General features: G+C 40.7%; 1 protein-coding gene and 1 pseudogene across 1 annotated transcript in view; one reads left to right on the top strand and one right to left on the bottom strand.

Annotated features, from left to right (window-relative positions):
* LOC137262022 (uncharacterized) overlaps positions 1 to 21133 on the bottom strand; it is a 32632-nt gene extending 11499 nt beyond the window's left edge. Inside the window, exon 1 of the mRNA XM_067799818.1 lies at positions 20946 to 21133. Coding sequence (XP_067655919.1) covers positions 20946 to 21003 — 58 coding nt within the window. The 5' untranslated portion in view covers positions 21004 to 21133. The remainder of the gene's footprint in view (positions 1 to 20945) is intronic.
* LOC137261928 (uncharacterized) lies at positions 7886 to 9414 on the top strand (annotated as a pseudogene).
* Positions 21134 to 24871: the final 3738 nt, after the last annotated feature.

The raw sequence follows: 24871 nt of genomic DNA, 5'->3' as shown, positions 1-24871 counted from the left end.
AACCTGATGCAATTCTGGCAGAATCAATTCAATTTTGCGATATGGTGCGCGACCACTGGACGTTGACAGACACTAGACGTGATGAATTGAGTGAATCTTTGTTTACATTTCACGTGTACTACCATATCAGACGTATTCTCAAAGAAATAAGTGCACGAATACCTCAAGATAAGGCGTGAAATGCAATAAACAACCCGTATGATAGGTGGGCATATGATCTAGTTTGTAACGAATTTGGTGTCGATCCAAAGACAGACTGGCGTTTGCCCGGTGTAAATCATGGATTAGGCATTCCATACTCCAGAACTGATACACATAGCAATGGGGGGCACGTTGCCATTGCAGGGTCTATTGATGTCTTTTCTGGTGCGAGAACAGTAAAAGAGGTCAGTGATGATTTACTGAAACGAGGTCTTCTTGGGCCGGACTTTGCTTTGTCGAGTAATGAATGGAGGGATGATCGTATGAAATTTGAAGGTGGCGTGGCTTTCACCGTCCAAAAAGTGGGGCAGCCTCCCAGTTTGAATGATGGTTGGAAAATATTTATGCTGGATATATCGAAAGGATACACTCGTGCTGGCATTATCCATTTAAATAATTCGATTAGAGCGTACGTGTGGACTATTCTGGGTGCACAATCGCAGACACACTCCAGTATCATAGGTCATGGAACCGCTTACGATGCACAGAACAGTTCGTGGCTAATACCGGTACATCTACCTACTGCTATTAAGAGATACCAGGACATGTTGCAATATCATAAGTCAAAAGTCGACAACATGTTTGGTGTGGGATTGCACATGGCTCTTAGTGACATGAGCCTGAGAATCAATAAAATTACGGGCTACAACAATGAAATAATCATCGCCACAGCCGATCAAAAAATGGGTGTTAATGTTGATATAAACGTCTCCCACGTAGTACCACCCACCGGATTGTTGGCTAAAGTTGTATCCTCGTTCAGCATTCTATCGATTGTTTTCCGAATGCGGCTGATCTGAGTTCAAAGCTGTTCACGATTCGAGGAATCAGATTCTAATCGCATGCGTCTCTCGTCTTCTAAATTGCATAGTTATTCCGTGATACGACGCTTCATATACTCGTGTTCTATTTCCATAATCATCTAAGGTGAACTTTGAATAGTCTCGGTACAGAGGCTCGACACAGTTATTATCATTTTTGAATCCGTTGTAATAATTATCTACTGCTGGGTTCAAAAGTTCTTCATGCATTGACGGCGATCTAGTTAACAAAGTTTCTTCATCGTCATCAACATCAGTTGGTGCAGTAGTTCCTAAATCATCCATCTCAAAATCACCCATATTTTGAAATTATATTGTATCAAATATTATAAAAGTATAATGTCTTACGGTAGAATACTAAATCCTTTCTAAAGAGAACCACTAGGTGTCAAAGCCGTGCACCAGTCGGTTACTATTACGAACAACCCCAGCAAGATAGACCAGAACCAAGTACTAGTACTGTTGGTTAGATTTCCAAACTTGGGTGAGAACGACGCCAAAGTAACGGGTACGGCACGATTGGCGTTTAACATCAAGTTGACTTCGGACAACGACAAACGTCATCTCGTGAATAATGTGGGACGTGCTATAGTTAAGAAGACCACTGTAAAACCACTGGTACTGGTAGTGAAAAAGCAATCGCCAAAGCATACGGGAGCAGAATTTGAATCCCGGATGATAACAATCTACACAGTAGTAGGCGCCGCATCGAAAATGGAAGCAAGGGGATAACGATTCAAATAAAGAAGAAGGCTCAATCAACTGGTAAATTGTATTCATATATATATGTAATTATGGACGTGCATCTTAATATAGCAAATGGGAGATTCATGCAAGCCATCTACTGACCTGTTGTTGGCTGGGCCCACTGATGGGTCCTGTGGACAGCCGACTGCAATTCACCCCCACTTACCCAATGATCCACACCACGCTATTACATGCGGGCAGATGGGGTGTGGCAAGACTGTTTTCATGCTTGATTTGTCGGAGGGATATTATAAGGAAGTATTTGATAAAATCATTATCCTATGCCCTACTATAGGCAAGAACAAGACTTACAAGGAAAGAGCTTGGGTGATGACGGACCCGGACGTACACAGAGTCGATCCTGGTACACGCCTGCAAGAGTATTTAACGTTGTTTCACAACCAATTTGAAGGAAAAAGTCGTTCATCCTGGATGACTGCAGTGGTAACAGAGATATAACAAAATAGAGAGACATGCTATCATATTTAGCCTTCTCTGGCCGGCACACAAATGACAGCATCTGGGTGTTGACACAAAAATTAAACTCGGTCTTGAAAGATTTGAGGGAGCAGACGTGTTTGGGTTCCATTATTTCACTGCAAGGACAGGGATTCGATCGAGGAGTGTTTGAGAGAGAACAATGTGATGAGTAAATTAGAGGGGGAACGGGTGAAAAAACAGTTCTATGGAACTAAACATGCCAAGTTCTTTTTGAAAACCAGTGGATTACCAAGTGACCTAGCGGTCGGCCTAGTAATTTTTAGTAATGACCTATTGGTCGGCCTTTGTTTTTAATAACGTTTTAGTAATTTTTAGTAATGTTTTAGTAATTTTCAGTAACATTTTAGTAAATGTTAGCAATGTCGGTTTTTGAAGTTCTGGTTGTATGTAACCTAAGCTTTATCTCTCTGAGTTTAGTGTTTGTTGGTTGTTATTTTTTGAAAATTAAAACTAGATTAATATATTATAAAATGGAGTGTGATGAATTACTAGAACAGCTATTAGTTTCAGAGGAACGAAAGGACAACAAGCAGCGAGACAGACTGGTAACACTAGTTGTAGGTGGTAAGGGAAAGCAATATTTAGGCAACAACATCGCTGCTGACAAAATTCAGAAAAATGTCAGACTAGGAAATCAATAAATGATATGCTAGGTATGAGGCACAACTCGGGGCCGAGATGACAAAAGTCATAGGTTCTACTATTACCAAGATTTGCACTGGCATAGTGTCACACTTTTTACCGATCCCAGCGGAATGTCGACTCTATTTGTGGGAGGACTTAGAGAAGGACCCGTTTATTGATAGTGCCTTCTGCTACATCAGTTGTGCTTTGTATCACAAATACGGTATGTATCTAGCCCCGATGACGGCAGCGATCATCACGGCAAAGCATTGTACATTTAATAAAACAAATAGTAATAATAATAATCTCCGTGGTGGGCCAGCCTCTCCGTGGTGGGCCTAGATAGGGGAATTTTATTCCCTGAACTGAACGTACATCGCCCAGTTAGTGCTTACCCCACGAAGCTGGTTTTTACTGGGTTACAGACAAACAAGGAGAACAACATCTCACAACTCCGCAGCCCAGTCAGCCTTCCTCCGGTAGTGACACCAACCACACTGGAGCTGGGACTTGCCCCATGGGAAGGCACAGAACCCGACCAAGAATATCTTGGTCAAAACATCTAAGTTGATTTTCTTGATGGCGGTTGATTTTGTTGATGGCGGTTGATTTTGTTGATGGCGATGTACTGCTGGACGGTACAGTGATGGGAGTAAACCAGGTGAAGTCCTTCACCAAGTCAGCCCAGAGTCGGTCCTTTGTGGAGAAGCTGTCTGAGAAGCCATTGCATCGTGTGTACCTGGAGTGTGTGGAACAGAACAGCAATCCAAGCGACTCCTTCGACTGGATGAAGTCGGCTGGTCTCAAATGTGAAACTGAGGGCTTCCTTTTTGCTGCTCAGGACCAGTCACTTCCCACTCGCAATCGCCAGAATGTTATTCTTAAAGACAATATCAAAATGAAATGTCGTCTTTGCAATGAATTTACAGAGAGTGTCCAACACCTTGTCTGTGGATGCCCTTCCTTGGCACAAACAGTATATCTTAAAAGACATGATGGCATGGCTCGCTGCTTTTACTATCGTCTCCACCATGCCTGTGGCTTTGACTTCGAGGTCCATCCATGGTACAACCCTGAACATGTCCAGGGCGTCCTGGAAAATGATGCTTTTAAGCTTCTCTGGAACAGGCCAATGTACAGTCTGAGACGAATTCCAGCCAACAAACCTGATCTTGTTCTTTTTGATAAAGCCAATGAAATTATTTATATCATAGAATTTTCTGTCCCTTTTGACAGCAATGTGATTGGCAAGATTCAGGAAAAGCATGATAAATATGTGGACCTCGCATTTGAAATGTCTCGATTGCATCCCAAGTACACTGTCGTAAGGTTCCCTATTGTTCTCGGTGCCCTTAAGCTTGGTTTGGTACCTCCTGATCTCTTGGCGCAGATGAGGAGAGTGCCCGGGTTTTCCACCGGGAGCACAGCCCTTCTGACAATCTGGGTAATGCAGAAGACTGCAGTGTTGGGGAACCTTCATATTCTCCGGAAAGTTCTTGGTGGGTTCGACTAGGCAGTGTTTCCTGGGAGAAGTCCGTTTCACTGTCTGGGCTAATTGTAGAGGGGGCGAGGGCCCTGAGCTGATGATGAGCCTTACCGGCCTGATTGTGCCAGGATCACCCAAACCCTGTCTGCTGCATTCTATCTTAATCTGTAAAACATAATAATAATATAGATGATGAATGCTGCCCAAGAGATAGCGGGGCAAGCCCCACACCCCCAGACGGTGGAGAGCCTGATGGGTAGTCCTGCGGAGCCAGTGACGGAAGTCACCAAGAAGAAGAACCAAAAAAGAGGTGAAGCTGGTAGGAAAAATGCCTTAGTCAGGCACAAAAAAAAAAATTATATTGTGACCGTAGGTGGTGTAGGAGCCGTTGCTGCTGTTTCATTATATATGGTCCTGCAGACAACCGACTGCAAAAGACGTGCATTTTCCATGCCCTCACCACAGACTTTTGGGGGGGGAGGGGTTAGAACCAGCAGACAGCCGACTGCGAGTCACCCCAGTGGGGGCTCCCCCAATCGATCCTCATATTGTGTTGTAATTAAAATTATATATTTTCCTTAATATATTATGTACATTTGGTTGACTAAAATGCATATAAAACAACCAGCTATCGACATGCAAGATATGATATTTCTGTCGTTTAAGGGACAAATGAGATAGAAATTACTTTCTCCTAGCATAGGGGAATACAAAAAAGGGGTGTAATTCATTTGTAGGTGACGCTTACTGAGAGTATATATTGTGTAGTGTATTTGAATTATCATTCTCGCTTGTTGTGCACCATGTACACATTGCGTCATGGATACTTCCAAAAACAGAAATCCCATCAACGACAGACTCGACGCCTTGTTAAAGCGTATGGATTCTTCTCAGGTGGACTTGGAACGTAAGATTGAATCTAAAATAGAGGCCAGTCTCGAGGGTTTGAGACCAGAATTTGCAAAAAAACACAAACGAAATTTAAAAAATTGAAGGCGGACAAAGAGTTTACATGGACAAGAGACGTACATGGACAAGAGACGGTAACAGAATCCAGTCTAATTTCAATAAAAGACAATTGAGACCCTTCGTCAAACTGAATTTGGCGTCGAGTATGACAAATTATATTATATCAAAGAAGTAGTGCAGAGCGAGATATCGGGTTTGGGGAGGTCAAAGGTCTGGATCATGCTTTCACTGTGGTGACTTCTCACACTGGCGTAGGAATTGTCCCCTCCACGTCAGCAAACATGCCACATCGGATAGAGTTCAGCATGATCAGAGTGGTTCTACAGTTAAGTACAACAGTTTTCATGATTCCCTTAAGGTTCGTTCAGATAATTTGAGGTTAATGACAGATTATTACGAGTATGAACAATGTCACGTGGAAGTTATGGTTAAAGGCATATTGAAAGAAAATATCGCATTTTGGAAGTTTATTAATGCAAGTGATTTTGTTCTTGATGTAGCAGTGATATTTTAATGCTTTTCATAAATCAGTTTGGTTTGTTTGCTGTGAACTATTTTATAACTATCTTATATAAATTGGTGTTACAGTGTTTTATTCTTTACAAGGAAAATAGGAATAAAAATATTATATAAGTCATAAAAAGGTCACTAAAAATATTGAAGGTTGGTGGTAGTGTTCTAAAGTTTGTGGTTTTATGCATATGTCAATCATATTGACATTTAGTACGGTATGGAAAGTATTCCAGATGCATTTTATTCATCTGAAAAGTTGCTATTGCATTTGTGGTTCAGAAAAGTGCTGGATCAAGAGTATTGTCTCACTTTGGAATATTGTGTATCACATGACCCTAATTTTTAGTTCCCAATTGGCTAATTTTAAAAATTCCCATAATTCCTATGCTACAATGGGTACTCATCTAAGAATACTTTAATATAGCACAGTACAACAAGGAACAAGGTCGCCCAGGCGTACAGCTGTAGTTTTCATCAGACAGGTCAGTTTGATACTTTAACATGATGCTAAGTTCAAGTGCCTTGGACTTTTTAATAACTTCATTAATTTAATTACATTATAAATGTTATTTGGTAATTTGCTACATATGGTAATATTGTAAACTAGACAAAGGTGATAACTTATGTTTAAACCCAAAGTTCATGTCATATTGTATTATAGCTCAGGTGTAAAATCAAACAGTATTGCAAGTATTCTTTCATTTTTCTACAACCATGGTTCACGGTTGTTTAGATGTATATGTGCTATAGGTTTATTGTTTGTTTGTGAGTGGAGAGCAGAGATATAGATGAAAGCGTTTTTTTATATTTCTGAATGATTGGTATCTGCTTCCCTGTGTTTATGCATGCAATGGGTTTCTTTGCATTGTGTGAATGGAGATCATCAAATATGATGGTGAATGTGTTGTCACAATGACAAATGATGTTTGCACTTGGCAGGTCACATGTGAACACATGGTCCAGATTATCAAGATCACATACTAGGCTCTATTCCACAAATGGGTAAGATGCATTTTCATTTGTCCACATATGTCTATTTGTTATGTACAGCTTTCCAGTATCTACGAAGGGTTATCAAATATTTATCTGACTGTATGTTTTTATAGTTGTGAACTTTATTGCCTATCAATATATGTGTACATATTGCTAAGTTTAACAGTTTCTTGGGCAAACTAGGTTACTGGACCATGAACTATTTCCCTTGGTGGCACAGCCAATGTATCATGTAATTATTTCACTTGCTCAGTTATGTTGAATAACTTCATTGTTGGATTACAGAATTTATTGTGGTAAACTGCTTGGGCTGCCTATGCCAAACATCATGTATTGTACAAATTTTAATAAGAATGTTATGTCATTCCAGTGCTTACGATTACCAATATGAACTGAATAAACCACCCCTCACTCCCCTACAGCGAGTCATGTGATTCTTGGCGCCTTATCTCAGCTGTAACATTGACATCACTGATAATGGCTACAGAATACCTTTCTATTCATCCCCCAGATAATTAGGAATAACCGATCAGCGCTATGCAAATCTTGATTTTGTAGAAGGTGCTATTCATGATTTAGTCAAGAAAGGTTTGGTCGTTGTCTGTGAAAAGAAGCCTACTATCGTTAGTCGTCTATCTGTTGTGACTCGGTCGTCCGGGAAGAGTGAGTGAGTGAGTGAGTTTAGTTTTACGCCGCACTTAGCAATATTCCAGCTATATGGCGACGGTCTGTAAATAATCAAGTCTGGACCAGACAATCCAGTGATCAACAACATGAGCATCGATCTGCGCATTTGGGAACCGATGACATGTGTCAACCAAGTCAGCTAGTCTGACCACCCGATCCCGTTAGTCGCCTCTTACGACAAGCATAGTCACCTTTTATGGCAAGCATGGGTTGCTGAAGGCCTATTCTACCCCGGGACCTTCACGGGTCCGTCCGGGAAGAAGAGACTGATTTAGATCTATCATTACTAAATAGGCATGTTTGGAAATGCTCTGTGAAGTATGAAGATTGGCGTACAGCTCTTATGTACATAAACAAAAATGATTGGTTGGTGAAATTTGACATACATTCTGCCTATCACCATGTACATATTTTCGAACCTCATACTGATTTTCTAGGATTTTCCTGGGGTGTTGGTGGTGATAGGACATTTTACAAGTTTGTAGCTATGCCCTTTGGACTGACAACTGCTCAATACGTGTTTACTAAAATTACACGGCAATTGGTAAAGTACTGGTGATCTCAGTCGTACAGATGTGTGACATTTCTGGATGATGGAATAATCTCCGGTCATAGTTTGAATGATGTAAGAAGCACTGGGTTAGCTATCAAGAGTGACCTAGTAAAATCTGGTTTTGTACCGAAGGTCGTGAAGTCCTCATGGGAGCCAAATCAACTTGTTGACTGGTTGGGTCTTGTTATTGATACCATAGATATGATGTCAATTCCTATACGGAGACTGGATAAACTATTGTCATCTGTCCAGTATCTGCTAGATCATTCAGGCAAAGTTCCCGTTCAATCTGTCACTTTAGTTGTTGGTCAGATTGTTTCCATAAAGATTGTCAGCTGATGACAAGATCATTGACTATGCAGACTCTAGAAGTTATTTCTTGGAATGATTATATTTCACTTTCTCCTGAGAGTATAGATCAACTGCTATTTAGGAAGAACAATCTGCATAAGCACAAGGACTGTATGCTAGTAGAACAAGGCATGGTCACTAAGGTAGTGTACAGTGATGCTAGTTCTAGTGGGTATGGTGGATATTGTGTTCAGCTTGGCAAGAGTGAGATACATGGACATTGGTCCACAGAAGAGGCGAATAAAAGCTCTACCTGGCGAGAGCTGATGGCAGTGAACGTGAAGCTTGGCTGGAAAGTTAGCTTCACAGCGAGTGAAATGGTTCACTGACAATATGAACGTTGAATCCACAGTGTGTAAAGGTAGCATGAAACCAGACATGCAGGCTGTTGCCAGATCTACATTCGACGCGTGTCTAGATCATTTCGTTCATTTGGAAATGCAGTGGCTTCCTAGGTCCCTTACTGATAAGGCTGACTTGTTGAACAGGAATAAAGATCACGATGATTGGTGAATTTCACTATATATTTCCACAAATCTGGAGAAGATGTGGGGAAGATATGATGTTGACAGAGTCGCTTCTCATTACAATGCAAAAGTCTCAAGTTTCTGTTCACGATTCTGGGATCAAAGATGCGCTGCAATAGATGTTCTCACTGAGCATTGGGGTGATACAATCAAGTGGATTGTACCGCCTGTGTACAACCTTTGTTTTGTACAGTTCTTGCACATATGAGGGTTTGTAAAGCTAAAGGTACTTTAGTTGTACCTGCATGGTACTCAACTAGTTATTGGCCACTGTTGTGTCTGAAAGGAACTTTCATACCTGAATTGCTTGATTTCGTGTATTTACCAGAGACAAGGAATCGTATTCCAGGGGGTATCTTTGGTGAGAGAGACTTAACCTTTGACATGCTTGCAATCAAAATGAAATACAGATTGACTTGTTCTCTTTGCAGATGTGTTTGAGAATGCATACGTTGATGACATTCATAGCCTTTCAGGCCCAGGCAGAGAGCTGGTTAGAAGAATTCCAGAACGTTTGGAATTTACTCGAGCTGATTCAACTAATAAGAAATATGACTATGGAATTCAGAAGTGGCTTAGGTGGGCAAGAAGTAAGGATATGCCTATACATTTTCCCATTAAACCTTTACATTGTGCCATTTATCTAGTTTCTGTGATGCAACTAAGTCATTCTTTTTCTCCTGTACATGCGGCTTTTTATAGCATTCATCACGCTCACAGTATTATAGGCTTGTCCAGTCCAACTGAGAATCTTCTGGTGAGAAATGTATTGGAGCCTGCTCAGAGCAAACTGGCTAAACCAGTGTGTAAAAAAGAACCTATATCTATCGACATATTAGAACATTTGGTTGATTTTCATTCAGATACAGAGTGCTTGAAAGATGTCCTCACTGTGCCAATGTGTCAGCATGCCTATGCAGGGTTCCTGAGATATTGCTGAGTTTGAGACGCACCGATATTCTGACTTATGAAGCTTACATAATGGTTTTTATTGAGAAATCAAAGACTGATGTGTATAAAGATGGTGCATGGTTATTGATCAGTAGGACAGGTTCCAAAATGTGTCCAGTCATGTGGTTGGAGAAGTATCTGGAGTTAACGCAGTTCCTTGAAGGATCACAAGAATACTTGTATAGAAACATTTCCAAGTGCCAAGCTAGGTTTGTTCTCAGAAAAGAAAATAGATCTATGACTTATTCACGCTTGAGAGAGTTGTATATTGAAACGTTTTCTCCCTTCATTTCCGACATTAGGCAATACGGTTCGCACAGTTTGCATGCAGGTGGCACCTCAGTAGCTGTTAACAGTGCTTTTCCAGACAAGATGTCCAAGAGGCACGGTGGATGGAAGAGCAAGAGCGCTAAAGATGGTTATGTAAAAGATTCCATGGAAAAGCGTTTGCAAGTGTTGCATTCACTTGGCCTTTAGTTTGCTCATTCTTTGAGTCTTGCAGCATAGCCATCCAATCTGTGTTATGTTATCTGTTGTATTGTGTTGGAGGGGCTAGGAGAAATGATATTTCTATCGTTTTAGGGGAATACAACGAAGGGGTGTAATTCATTTGTAGGTGACGCCTACTGAGAGTATATACGGCGTATTGTATTTGAATTATCATTCTCGCTTGTTGTGCACCACTTACACATTGCGGCATGGATACTTAAAAAAAGGGTTCTGATACTGTGCTTTAACCTATTCTAAATGTTTCAGGTCAGTGTACAGCTCATCGTTATGTGAGCAGCTCGTTGCTGCCATCAGGCTTGTTGCTGTTGTGGAGGCTCGTTGCCGTCAAAGTGGCTTGTCACACATTTCAGAGGCTTGTCCCCAATTTTGAGGCTTGTCACAAGTGTCTGAGAGGCATACTCGTAGACATATGCACCCTTTTTTCACGCAATAAACACGGCGGTGCACAGCATAGCCATCCAGTGTGTGTTATGTTATTTGTTGTATTGTGTTGGAGGGGCTAGGAGAAATTTTTATGCTTACTATGAACATTGGTATGGCAATGGCCACCAAAGACGTTCTGGTAAAGCAAGGTATTATACCCGAAAATATGTTAAAGTGATATATATAAAATGGCCACAGTAGCAATGATGGTTGGCGGGACTCTCGTGAATGCCCTAGCATTTTCCAGGAGTAATTTTCTGGTTTCTCAATTGAGAGGCAAACGTGGCTGAGGTAGAAGCAGAGCGAAAACAACAGAATATAGCCGTAGAAAAACTACAGGCTTCACAGGCTGAATATGCTAAGAGATGAATGAAGAGACTAGATTTTATCAATAATCAACTCCAGCGCAAAAATCATGCCGTTAGAAGTTTCGAGGACGTCAACGAAGCTCTGAAAGAATACGACGTGTTAACGGGTAAACAACTGGAACCATTAGGCAATGCCCCAACTATGTCTCAGTATTACAGTCCTTGAGAGGGTCAGAAAGATCGTGAATTGGTCTTCATGGCACTTGGCTTAGCAGCGACAGTGTTAATAGTTAAACAATTAGATTCATTACACAAATTAGTATATCACAAAAAATGAGAACAGCTCCGTATATTTGTCACCGGGTGCATATGGGGAAAACTGTAATTTGAAATTGGTAATAAAACCGAAGTAGAGGATTATTGTTGTTTTCACCGTACAAGCCATACTAACTATACGTGCTCGGTGTGTGGTATAGGGGTGAAAGGTTATTACCGATTATGTAAAGCCCACGGCACGGATAAAAAACGATTTCAGATTATTTACAAGAGAAAAAAGGCTACATCAGTGATGTTAAACGTTTATTAAAGATCAAGGTGTCATTTGTAATTCCTCGTGTATGAACCCTCTATGTGCCCCATTTTCCAAGAAGTACAGGTTGGATTGCCCGGCTTTGATATCCACTCGATCAATATTGTATGTTTTCATTGACCAGATAGGATTTGTAGCACGTTTATGGGTGTATCCCTCGTATTCACCTGGTTGATATAAATATCTAACAATCGCGCAATCTGGAATCTTTTTCTTTTTTTGGACATGGTGTTACCACCTCTGATACAACTAATTTCATACGGATCGTGTTGACTGTCCTCGTGTGGGGTCTACCCACACCCCCAAGTAGTCTTGTTACTTCGTGATTCATCGAGTCAACCACACGAGGAAGTCGTACTATCCATTCAGTGTTGGAGGTCCTGCAGACAGCTGACTGCAAGTCACGTGAATATTGATGTGCAAACAAACGTTCCGCTATGGAGCGATTGAATCGCTCGACTATGGCTTGACTTCGATGTTCACTGTCCGCACCCCTCCTTATCTCGACATTGTGTTTGGTTGTGACACGTCACCCATGAATTCCTGACCTGTGTCGACTTGCAGCTGGAAGGGCCACGTCAGTGGACTGCATTTGTATATACGGTTGAAACCACGTGCTGCTTGTGTCGCGTCCTTCATGGTCAACGGTTCAGCTTCCTTATAGCGACTGGCTATGTCTACAACTGTCAGGGCATACTTGTAGGATTTACATCTGACCATATCACGTGGAAGACACAACAGGTCGGTCTGGTGAACTTGATTAGGAATATGAATACCAATTTTTCTCCTGGGTATATATCTCGGCGCTGATAAGTATAGTAGCCATTTAGCTTGTTTTTGTAACCAGGCTCTGGCTTTTCCTTCAGAAACGTGTGCGGCTTTAGTTAATTTTTTAATAGCATCTGCCCTTTTCCAATATCCCCACAGGCTGTAGTAAATTTTCTCACTTATGTATACATAATTTAAATATTTTTGTGACCATAAGCGTATGTATTGACACCCTCCAGAGCTATCCATCGTTTTGTGTCCATCGGTGACAGAGACGTCTTTTTCAAATTCAACCCACATATCTTATGCCCATCACAACGAACTATATTCATTTGGTGTTTGAACGTTTTTTTCTCGAATGGGGCCTGTCTGTAGATGGTATGCTTGATATGTTGTTTCAGCCAGGTCTCAGTCCCACGTATTCAACAATTGGTGCACCAGCACACTCATCCTGCATCTTATCCAATACCTTCTTGTTGACTTGACTGTGCATAGGGTGGTCTCTCCGGTAGTCACTGGGGTTGTACAGGTGTATATTTGATTTCATATCCTCGTACATGTCCTCGGTTTGAATCTCCATCAGAAGTGAATCAGTATCCGTGTGCAACACCTCACAGGTGGGGGTGCCTCCCAAACCCCTACCCGGATACTACTTCTTGAGCTCATTATAGTAGAAGTCATTCAACAGGTGTTTGGAAAGGTCTAGAATGCTCACACCAACATAGACTGGTCGATTACGTTCAGTGTGGCTCTTTTCATATGTATCGCTGCCAGGTCACCATCGAATATAGTACGTCTATTGTATGGCAACCTCGCTATCAGTTTCCTGATCATATCTTCCTCATTCGACCAGACTAGCTTCATGTTAATGCGTTTTCATAAATGCTCCAACATTTTACCGAATACAGAGGTGTTCATTAGTTTGTACAGGTTTTTCTTGAGGTTGTTAGTGGCCAGCTTTCTCAAGTCCATGTTCATCCCGACGTAGGGTTCCATTCAGGGGTTTTGATTGAACTTCAGTATTCTATGTATTTTAGACAGCTTCATACCCAGCGATAGATACAGCTGTAAATTACGATAGTGAACGATATACTTTTTTTCATCAAATTCAGTACCAGTTTCTCAATGGGGGATACCCCCATTACCCCAAGCTGGTTACTCAGACATCCAGTCTTGGCTAACCCTCAACCGTTCGGGTGCCAGGGGGTAACTGTTGTCAGACTGGTGCAATTCCACATGGGGTATTCTAAGTCCACTTCGAGTATATAACCCTTATTAGAATCAGGTGCAATACTCATGACATCCCCGTGGGGTAAAGCCCAATCCGACTGGACCCATTTGAATCCCCCTGTTGTAGGTGGTTTGCTGGTTTATTAGGGTTATGACCTTCCACATACTTGATAAGCATAACGTTTCGATACCATAGAAATACCCCGCCTAACTGTTTCTCAATAAACAGATGCATATCATAATCTGTGAATAATTCCACACTGGTTTTCTTCAGTAGGGCATCCCGAGGGAACCCAGGACTTGAATAATACCAAGCGGGGTCCAAACCGTATTGCTTCGAACACGTTTTTCTGAATATCTCGAAGACATTAGCTGGCAACAACACGTTCGTTTTCAAATATAAATCGTGGTAATCACCTAAATTCTTACAGTCTAGTTTTTCCCATACATTTTTCACGTGTTCATAAATGTCTTGCGAGACAGACGCATCAGTCAGCTTTCTATAGAAGCGGTTAATGGGAAGTAACTATGTCTCATTAAACTTAGACCAGTCATCCATATATTGATACGGGTAAATAACCTTACGTACCACCAAAGTTCTAGTGTCTCTTCTGTGTAATGATTAGTTACAGCCAAGTCGTATGGATTATTGGCCTTGACCACACTGTCTAGAGACGACAACAGAAACTGAACACTGTCTATGAATCTCAACCTGTTTAACGAAAAGGATATTTATCTCTCCATATTGTTTGGAATACTCAACCAGGATATGAATAAGTTTATGATTGATCCTCAACTTAAAATTACAGTCATTGTGAGCTGCACCTCTGTATTTACCAGTAATGTGACAGTGGTCTCTGACCAAATCACCATTCAGAGGTTTACAGCATACATGACAATGCATGCTTTTGCTGTGGGCTTCCTTATCTGCTTGGGTCATGGGCACTTGTGTTATGTTGTGCAATTTTTTCGTAATCTCTTCCTCTTCACGTTGTAAAAACTTTAGAAATGCCCGAGCCATGTCTGGGCCTCTATAAATAATGGGAGGGGTAGTTTGGCCATCACAACGAACGACCACATACCCACACTTCGTGCTGTTGAACTTTCTGAGTGAAAGTATTGTTAGGGAATGGAGCAATCGTATCGATTGGTTTAATGATAGCCTCGAAGTCGGCGTAGATAATATAAGGTACTGACATTTGATATTTCTGGAAGATTTTAGTGTTTTCGGTCAGCGTACCTATTTGTACAACTGTCTCCCCTACACCTAGGTAATCTTCCGTGTGCGAATTGAACAGATCGGCTCTAAAAAACCTGTGAAAGCACCTTTCACAAGTGTTTCTTTTCCTTGTGTTTAGACTGACTGTACACCAAGCGGCTGAAATGTGTTACCGATATGTAGTGACATTGTTCACATTCTTGTATTAGAAATACATTAGCTGTTTTTCTACCATCCTTATACAATTACAGGACTTATCCTGTGGAATATGAGTTTTTTTCCTTCGTGCCCGAATATGTTTATAGCCAAATCTGGATCCATTTTTTCTATTTTTGTGCACTGAGAGATAAGGATGGGTTCATCTATACCATCCCAAATAAAGCCATCATCTTCCGGGTAACTGGAAAGTCTGCATTGATTTTTCTTAACTGGAAATTTGATAACTCTTAATCATATCCTCATACATTTTTCCCCTTGAATATTTGGAATATTGACTGTAGCGTGTTTGTCTGTGAAATATTTAGGGGTTGGTAAGATTTCCCTCCTTTCAACGGTTTATAGTTTGCTATATCCAGGTTGATGTGAGCTGAAATTTAATACCTCTTAAATGTTTCAGTTCTTTATCCACTTTATGAAATACCAATTGTATTATATCCCCAAAGTTTATACTTCTTTGAACTTCCATCTTCCAGCCTCTCAAATATTTTCCTATCACGTGATCACGACCCCATTAGAGATTTGTTCTCACCTATGTATAATAATGGACTTGTGGTGGGCTGAAAATATATCTTTGGCTGATGCCAAGCCTCTGATTGTTAACAAACTCATAGAATTAGGGCACGGCATCTATCAGTTGACTATTGTTATTAATGAAGATGTCTTCAAAGAGTATTTTCTGACTGAACTGATTGTTGATAGTTTACATATATGTATAGCCAGCTACCTAAACGACATGATAAGAAAAGAATACAACACTGAGCCCATAATCGATGTAGTTACCCTGAATACAGCACGTGATTACTGTGTAAGTATCCTATTAGAAACTGATATACATATATACTTCTGCAATGTCTACTGTCGGACCTCTCAAACAGGTTGTGTAGTGACTTGCAGTTGGCTGTCTGCACGTCACCCCAAGATCACCTTATGTGAACAAACCCGACCTTATGTGAACCCAGACGGGTAGTGTCTGTTTTTTCAGAGTTTGTGAAGAAGAAGGTCTAGATCACGTTATTGATATTATATAGCTTATATATTTGATGTGAGTTAGAAGCCCCAGTACTTATACTACTCGGTGTTATTGCCATATTGTCTCATGTTATAGCTTTATCATTTTCTTGCTGCCCTAATTGAATGCGAGAAAGCGGTGTCTCCTCTTGGTCTCTGTCATAGGTGTAGTCTTCACTGGACAATTTCTGGATGTCATTTGATCAGGTTTTGTTTATATATAATATAATTAGATGCATTCTTTATTCATAACACTACATGCAACATTTGGCGTCAACCATGTAACTAGCACAAGTCTATTGATTATTCTATATGTATATAAATTGTAGGCAGAGTTTTATAAACGTTGATAAACGGATTATGTTGGTGACTTTCACTGTTCAGCCATCCAAACTCCCTCTCCAGGCGTCATGAATATGTCTATTTTAGCAATATGAATTTTCATCCATCAAATACCACTTGTTGTATTTAGATTTGATCTATAAGATTTTGTCTTTAACACAACACTCTGGTCACTCATGATATGGAAACTAAACACATGGCTACAATTTCGTTACTGAATGATCTAAAATGTCAATCTGTCAACTAACAACACTGCTGCTACTTTCATCTGTAATTTATTGACGGTCATATGGGGGCACTAAAAACGTTATCAAACGTTATCATGTCCAAAACTATGGATACACAGACAATGTCTGTGGTAATGGTGACATCAGTATTTGGTGTATCCTCCCGTCGCACGGATAGCTGCTGCAACCCTCCTCCTGATGCTGGAAATCAAACGCCGAATGCACATCATTGGAATCCTCTGCCATTTGTTATGAAGAGCCTGGGCTAATTCCTGTAGATTTTGAGCAGATGGATCATTTCTTGAACGTGACACCCCAGATGGCCCCATAAATGCTCAAATGGGTTGAGATCAGGGCTTCTCACAGACCAAGGTAATCTGTCAATCTGTAATCTGTCTGATTCACCTTACAGTCATAGGAGATACACCCCCACACCATTACAGAGGTTCAAAGGGTTCAACTGCATTGATCATCCACTGTTGATAACCCTCATTGCACCTTCTCCAAACTCGCCAACGACCATCAGTAACACGAAGAAGAAAACGGCTTACATCAGACCAATGGATCCTGCGCCATGTCCTCAGATTGTGGTTTTCCCGTCAATGTCATCAAGCCAAACGTTGAGCCTTGTGTCTATCACTGAGTAAAGAACGTCTGATTCGACGACGTGCAGTCAAGCGGACCTGAGCCTCCTTTGGATGGAGACGAACACCCACTCTCCATTGTTCTCTGAGATCTTTGGCACTGGTCATGGGCCTGCGTCTCAGTCGGCGAACAGGGACACGGTCATCACAGGGAGTGGTCCTTCTCGGCCATCCTGATCATGGACGATCCTTGACGTAGTGGCCGTTATGTTTCCTTACAAGGCGACTAATGACAGTGTGACAGATATTCAATCAGGACCCCAAGCCTTGACAGGACAAACCAGCTTCTTGCATACCAATAATCTGCCGTCTGGTATTTCCAGAAAGCCTACGCCTCTGCATGTCTAAAATTTTAGCACTGTTCACTTATTGATGCGTCGATAAGAAAGCAATGAGAAACTTCATTTCACCTGTTCATACCCCTCAGTCGCTTGTACCATGACAGAACGTTAGCATGAAAAGCATGCATTTGAGTCTGCAAGTGAATTCCATGTTAACTGCATGCGTATTTAGATATAATTCGTTGACGTCTCTGATTTGATCACTTTTGGGTGCTTAATTGATGCTCATTCCTTATATATCGTACTGTTCCCCAGTGTGTATTTTTTAAAAAAAATAACTGTAATAACTGTACATAAGGCATGAATGCTTGTGTAGTCACTACAGCACCACTCAGATCATGAAGTACACCTTCCTGTATAAACTATTTAGGTCATTGATCACTAAAAAATCATCCATCGATATATGTGTTTTTCAAAATTTGTACACTCTTCGAAAGAAAGACAATAAGTGTACAAGCGTTTTCAGCAGTCCAATTCGGGTTGTGGTTGTATATTGCCCGCGAACGCATCCCAAACGCACAAAAAGCCAAATGAAATCTATGACGTAAACCAAAATGCCAAGATCCAGTGCTACTGACCGAAATATCGGCACTGAACGTTTGGAAGCAGAGGAGTTCCAGTCTGCTGTTCCTATGCCATGTCTCCATTATGGCATCCATATGCCCGATTCTATTTGGTTCTATTCAGTGGTGCAACATGGTACAGGCATGGAACCTTGAGGACTGGCGACACGTTTGGTTCAGCGATGAATCGTGTTTCCTCCTGCAAACGACGGGATGGGAGACAACGTGTCTGTCGATGCCACGCACTTTTGTGCCGAACTGCGTTTAACAGTTGCCCTGCCATTTGCCCGTTGTTGTAAAACGGCCGATGGCGTTGAGCTTCCGTCAGTCTTTTGATTCTCTTGCCGTCTATAGTTACTTAAAGAAATACATGTGGTGTACCATTCATGTGGTGTTTTAGAGTCTATAGTCATAGACTTCAGCACGGGGTGATACACGTATCATGATGCACGTGCATTTCATGTAGGTTGCGTTTTAGCGTTTCACTAAAGTGTAACGTTAAGTTTTTCTTCAACGTTCCTATTTTTAAACATTTTGTCGTCGGCAGTCATGTTCGGAAAAAGCATATATTGTTTTTTGTCAGATGTTTTCCTTTGTTCCCTTTTTCACGAACGTCTTGTCGTCGGCAACCATTCCTCTACATGTTGGGATTCAGTATGTACTGGTTTGAGTCAGATATTTTCCGAAAATTCAACTTGTTAGTATGTCAAGCTGTTTTATTTTTAAAGAGTATATGCTCAAACTTAATCGATTAATGTACACGTTTTTACATTTTCTTACTTAGGGCTTGTGCGTTCTTTTTCAAGAATATATGTCAGGTTTAAGAAATCACAGCGGCAGTGTACGTTTTCATTCTGCTCTAGATAAGGAATTATCCAGCCTCTCGGTCTTTCAAGTGAAATGTTTATTAATACTTCGAACAAGTTATAACGCAGGACACTTAGAGCCACTACACATAATAGTCGCCAAAAGAAACGTTACCCTTTTAACATGATTAAAACACAGTTATCACTTATTCATGATATATGAAATGCATTGCTGATTAAGAAAAAACAAATCAACAAAATTATAAGCGTATAATCACAGATCAAATGTCCCGTATTTTGTTCTTGGGCTTACATCCCTCGAAACGAAGCAGCCGCGATGCCGAATCCAGTCAGAGCCGGAGGGTGTGCACTCAAGTGTAACGAAGCCTTTTTATTGGTTACTTGTTCATTTGCCGATACGCTTTGCCGGCTCTTCTTTACCGCTTACAAGCCCATTGCATGTGGTCAATTTTTTGAAGTTGTGCATTGTATATTGTCATTATCAGGCAGACAGGCAGACATTTATAGGTGTCAATAAACCAGACATTGTGATTTTTTATTTAACGAGTATGTTATTAAATTATTACATTAAACTACTGCTCGCGAACTCATGCTCTGGGCAGGCATACCATAGTTATACACATAGTTATTGAAATTAGTGACTGGTTTGAATTCCTTTATCGCGGGCTTTTTTTCATCGTGTTTATACTTTATAGGTGGAACTGGCATTTTGGATGATTTGTTTCGGTAAGTGCATACCGAAAGGTGTTGTGTTTTACGTTGCATGTGACCTTTAATGCGGAAAGTATCGTTGTGATGCATGGACGTCCACTTCATGGTCTGTCTCCGGTGACCACAGTCTCCCTGTTACACTGAATAAGTTTTATAACTGTGATACGTTGGCATCCGAGGGCATTGGCAACAGCATTGTATGTCGACCTCATCTACAACACCCCAACAGCTCTTTCTCTCTCTTCAGTTGTTAATGGTAGCATATTTTGCGTACTTGCGTATTATACCATGCGTTCTAGTCTCTCTTTATACCCTGTTGAATCATTGAAATGGATGTAAATACAGCTTGAATATTGCTACATTTTGGCGTTTGATATTGCTATGCGCAACAGAAAATGTTACATTTGCAAGCAAAACTTGTAGGAAAGATAATTTTAGATGTTGTAAACACATTTTCACAATATCAAAGACACGTTTTACTCCTTTTCAATAGTTTAGATCGGCAGAAACATTTTTCTAAGCCTGATATCATAAGAATGATTCTTTTACATCTTTTCTTGTTTTAATAGTTGAAAACTGCGACTTTATAAATCATTTATCTTTGTCTGAAAGCAGAATTTTATTTCAACGTTTCTTTTGGACATCTAAATCACTGTTGTGGATTATTTCGGCGTGGTCGAAAAGAAGACAATTTGGCACTTCTTAAAAGAATGTATTTCACCTAAATATGAAAGCATTTGAGAAATGTGTTTTCGTGATTTTCTTAAACTTTGTGTTCTTCAGCGTTCTTGTATATGGGTGCCTTCTAACAGAATCATCTTTGATAGGTTTCCAGATACATCATAAAGGTAACATAATCATCTTTGATATTTTTTTCAGTAATTCATAAAGGTAGGAAGGTAACGTTTCTTTTGGCGTTCAGTGTATTCATTCATGTCATTTCTTCGGAATGATCATTCTTTTTGAAACTGAGTATAAGATGAAAACACACATTTGACATTGATTGCCATGTTTCAAAGGTTCAGTTTTATAAGAAGATAACAACTGGAGACAACGAATTATGAAAAAGGGTATTTTCTTTCGAAAACTTACCACAAACGGAAGCCGATGAAACCATCACAATTAACATATGGTACAAGAAGGTTTCCATGACCGTAGCTAGATGAACTGTTACTGACTCCTGTCCTGTAAATTTATCACATGCAATTTCAGAGTCGCAGTAAATCACTTTGGGTGGTGTGTCACAGACTCACAAATGATTAGAAAGGAAAAGAAAGGACAAAGGTTATTAAAAGATAACGTATGTGCCTCGCCACTAATAAAAAGCGATAATCGAAGAAACTTCCTGGTTTACAACACATGTGAGAGTGTTTTGGGTATCTGGAGTACTAAGCTTAGTGATCCAGTCAGTCAGTACAAAGCTTGCTCCGGGTAGTACAATTTTTTATAACATGTGGAGGAGTTGGATATTATTGATATAATCCCAATTTGCGGGGCGCAGTGGGCGAGCTGACTAAAGTGTCTGCTAATGATCCAACGAGGTTGAGGTGACGGGATTGAGCCCACCTGTGACAGGGTGTAAAAACCTTGTGAGCAGACTATTACATGTAAGTGATGGAACTACACACTTACATGTGTGTCATGAAGCTACACACTTACACGTGTGTCAGAGCTACATACGTACATGTGTGTCATGGAGCTACACACTTACACGTGTGTCAGAGCTACATACTTACATGTGTGTCATGGAGCTACACACTTACATGTGTGTCGGAGCTACATACTTACATGCGTGTCATGGAGCTACACACTTACATGTGTGTCATGAAGCTACACACTTACACGTGTGTCAGAGCTACATACTTACATGTGTGTCATGGAGCTACACACTTACATGTGTGTTAAAACTACATACTTACATTTGTGTCATGGAGCTACATACTTACACGTGTGTTAAAACTACATACTTACATGTGTGTCATGGAGCTACATACTTACACGTGTGTTAAAGCTGGATACTTACATGTGTGTCATGGAGCGACATAAGTATGCATGTGTCTCTGAGTTGTTTAGATGTGTATCGCTGAAATATGTTTCAGTGTGTGTTATTGATGGAATTGAATTGTTTAATAGCAACAGTTTACATTTTTTATGATACAAGCATCACCTAATGATATATTTGCGTGTCACTAAATAATATCACGCACGTGTATGTGTGCATCATTGAATGACATCACGGATGCTTGTATGTGCCTAACTGTATGAGATTTATGTAAAACAGAATGATATAATGCATGAACGCGTCAAGGAATGTTGTCACCGATGTTCGTTACATGCCAAGTTGGTAAGTACTCATAGGAACGAACAATACATAGTGAAAATATTACATAAATTGCATCACGTGTTTCAGGTGGTTAGATATGTACAGATATATGTCATCCTTGATAGCAGGACAAGTACAGCCTGTCAGTATCTGCTGGCAGAATACCCTAACGTTGACAGTCTCCATGTTCGTCATATGTCCGTACCTGCTCGCTCACCTACCATACAGATAAGGCGTTTGTTAACTGTAAATGTTTTGTGACTATCGGTAATAAGTAAATATGGTTTGAAACAAGAACATGAATTCACAGACAAATGTAAACATCACAAACAAACCTAAAATTATTGCATAACCAAAGGAGTTTTACAACGACACTTGCAGCTGAAGAGTTAAGTACGACTTATACGATTCATAAACCAGGGTCAGTCTGTGCACGTTGCACAAGGACGGGAAGGTGCATACTTAGTCACAAGTACCTTGCATAGTAGACTGCATGTAACACAAACCCGTCAAGTCCTGACGATTAAACAATGTTGGACTCAAGGTGTGTGGAGCGTGCGCTTTCACAGGTATGTACATGAATACGTGATGTGACCAGATCATACGTGATGTGACCAGCTCATACATTCTATCTGTACAGCAGGCATTTATTAATAAAATAATAAACCAAAACAAATATAATGTAGAATGCGTTCTGTATCGTCCATTGTAACTCTACCCTGCTTTCACTACTTCTGTAGGACCAGTCACTTCCCATTCGCAATAGCCTAAATGTAATTCTAGATTATCAACCCAGCTCGCTTATAGCAGTCACCTCTATGGTGGCTGATTTGGGCCATCGCTTTCTCGCCTAAATTTTGGAGGCGAGATAGTGATATCGCGAGAAGGGAAAGTGATAACACGAAACGAGAAAGCAATAGCACATGACTATGGTGGCTTATTTGAGCCATCGCATTCTCGCCTTAAATTTTGGAGGCGAGAAAGCGATATCGCGAGACGAGAAAGCTATAACACGAGACGAGGAAGCGATAACACGAGACGAGAAAGCGATAGCACTAGACGAGAAAGCAATAAAGCGATAGAGCAAGAAAGTGATAGCGCGATAGCTCGAGAAAGCAATAAAACAAGGGGAGAATGTGATAAAGCGATAGAGCGAGAAAGCGATATCACAAGACGATAAAGCGATAACACGAGACGAGAAAGCGATAGCACAAGACGAGAAAGCGATAACGCGAAACGAGAAAGCGATAGCACGAAACGAGAAAGTTATATCATTGTGAGAGAAGGCGATAGAGCAAGGATGCGAGAAAGCAAGAAAGCAATATTACCCACAATTCAGTCATGTCTGGACATGAATGACTACACACTGGAGCTTTATCGCCATTCTTAGTTTCTCAATAGTATAAAATGGTTTTCAGTAATGTTCTTGACATTGTTTCTTGGCTTGAAAGTTAAGATAGATGTAAACTTTCCTTTGGCATACTATTTGAATGTGAAATACCGGAAACATTCATTTTGTAAAGTGACTGAGGGAATTGCATGATTTATGCCATCACTGAACTGGAATTGTCTTAACAAACCTAATGACATCAACTAATTATTATTAGTGTGGAGGGGGGTAATGACAAATAAGGCATTGTGGTAGCACTAGCGCAACCTAAAACGGTGTATTCAACCACATCCAAACATTCATCCTAAAATAAAGTCACTGCTACAACCCCATTAAGTGAGTGAGATTCGATTTACGTCGCTCTTAGCAATAATAAAAAGCTGGAGCCATTTATGTTTTTCATGGTTATCAAAAATTAGAGTTGTACTTTCTTTGATTTCTTCAAGATGATAAAATTTATTAACTGACGATCTTCACCTTTATGAACCCAAATCGCCCCAAATCAAGTAAACGAAGAGGCGCGCCTGACAGTAAAGCACCTTAAATTGGCACCGAAATGTAGAAACAGATCCATTCCAGTCAGTGGTCTAACGTAGGCAAAAGGATGCAGTCGTCCAGTCAAAGTTGAAAATATGCTACCGACAGAAAATAAGGGAACCAAGAAATTGAATGTAGATGACTTTGACTGTGACAGGGTCCGTTATCGTGACGTATCTCCCAAACGCAACATCCAATGACAATGGAATTTCGCATAATGCATGCCCAGCATGTGCTACACGTGCATACAGAAGTTAACTCCTGTAAATGTACTGGAGAAGTCGCAATCACTAATGCAATAGAGATTGACACTTACTGACAGAAATGCCTCCGAGGGCAGTATCTCGGTGAAGCAACAAAATGGAGAATTGTGGGGATGATAGAGGGGGGACATCATTATGTGAAGTTGCCCGGCAGATGGGTAAATCAAAAAGTGTAATTTCACGCCTGTGGGATAAGTACCGTCAAACGGACCAAAATCAACGACACCACGACAGGATCGTCTCATTACGTTAATTGCTCTACGTGATAGGTTTAAATCGGCCCCTGCCATCAATAGAGAATTCCGCACACTCACTGGAAGACGCATTTCAACCTCAACCGTTAAAAACCGACTCTATCAAGCTCGTCTGAAAGCAAGACGGCCTTTTAAGGGTGTCACCCTTTCAGCTCACCATAAACGCCAAAGATTGGCATGGGCTAGGCAGCATCAGGGACGGGCTATGCGCCACTGGCGTTACACCATGTTCTCTGATGAGTCAAGGTTTT

Source organism: Haliotis asinina, chromosome 14, assembly GCF_037392515.1.
Source record: "Haliotis asinina isolate JCU_RB_2024 chromosome 14, JCU_Hal_asi_v2, whole genome shotgun sequence".
NCBI classification, from domain to species: Eukaryota; Metazoa; Mollusca; class Gastropoda; order Lepetellida; family Haliotidae; genus Haliotis; species Haliotis asinina.
This window is presented reverse-complemented; position numbering and strand designations above follow the sequence as displayed.